Source organism: Corvus brachyrhynchos, unplaced genomic scaffold (genome assembly GCF_000691975.1).
Source record: "Corvus brachyrhynchos isolate BGI_N302 unplaced genomic scaffold, ASM69197v1 scaffold166, whole genome shotgun sequence".
NCBI lineage: Eukaryota > Metazoa > Chordata > Aves > Passeriformes > Corvidae > Corvus > Corvus brachyrhynchos.
Window position 1 is genome coordinate 264,320 of NW_008239671.1, and position 824 is coordinate 265,143.

The 824-nt window shown below is 69.1% G+C and overlaps 1 protein-coding gene across 1 annotated transcript in view; it reads left to right on the top strand.

Moving 5' to 3' along the window:
- The first annotated feature begins 440 nt into the window (after positions 1-440).
- Positions 441-824, top strand: part of TTC31 (tetratricopeptide repeat domain 31) — a 5,620-nt gene continuing 5,236 nt past the window's right edge. Inside the window, exon 1 of the mRNA XM_017742387.1 lies at positions 441-445. Coding sequence (XP_017597876.1) covers positions 441-445 — 5 coding nt within the window. The remainder of the gene's footprint in view (positions 446-824) is intronic.

Genomic DNA, 824 nt, shown 5'->3' on the forward strand with positions numbered 1-824 from the left:
CGGTAGCAAGTCAGAGGAGGCCTGGAGGCGTCGGGTGAAGTCGCGGGCCAGGCGGAGCTGGTGACGGTGCTGCAGTAGCCCGTGCAGGGCTGCTCCCCGCTCCGCCACGCGCTGCCGCACGGCGTCCTCGGAGAAGTCACCGGCACCGCTGGGATGGGGCCGCACGTACCCCAGGAAAGTCTCGGTGCGAGGGTCCTCCCAGACGCAGAGGCAGCGGCGCAGCCCCAGGAAGCTTTGCTCCAGTGGGACCACGATGGACGCTGCTTCATCCTCATCCTCGTGGTCATCCTCATCACCAACACCGCGCCGGCACGACCGCGGGGACAGCAGGCGCCGCAGTCCCGGGGTGACACAACTGCGCAGCATGGCCTCTGCCCGCTGCAGGGAGCGTGCCAGAGGGCCCCGCGACCCGCCTGGGGGGCACGGGACCCTCAGGGACCATGGCGTAGGGTGGGAACCCCAAAGTGCAGCACAGAACCTCAGTGTGGGGCAGCGCCTGCCCACACCTCCCCATTACTGCCACAGTGCCACCCTAACCCTGAGACCCCCAGGACCCCGTTACATTCCCCACAGGCCTCCTAGGACCTCCATAGTCCATTGGTGTCCCTGCAGCCCCCCAGGACCTCGCAGCCCACTGGGGTCCCCATAGCCTGCCACACACCATCAATGCTCCCCCAAGGACCCTGGACCCCATCAGGACCCTCCACACTCCCCCAGGACCACGCACCCCATCAGGATCCCCGCAGACCCCAGACCCCGTTGTGGTCCCCACAGCCCTCGGGGGTCTCACCGGGCTCGGGCGGCTCCCCGCGGGCAGCCCCATC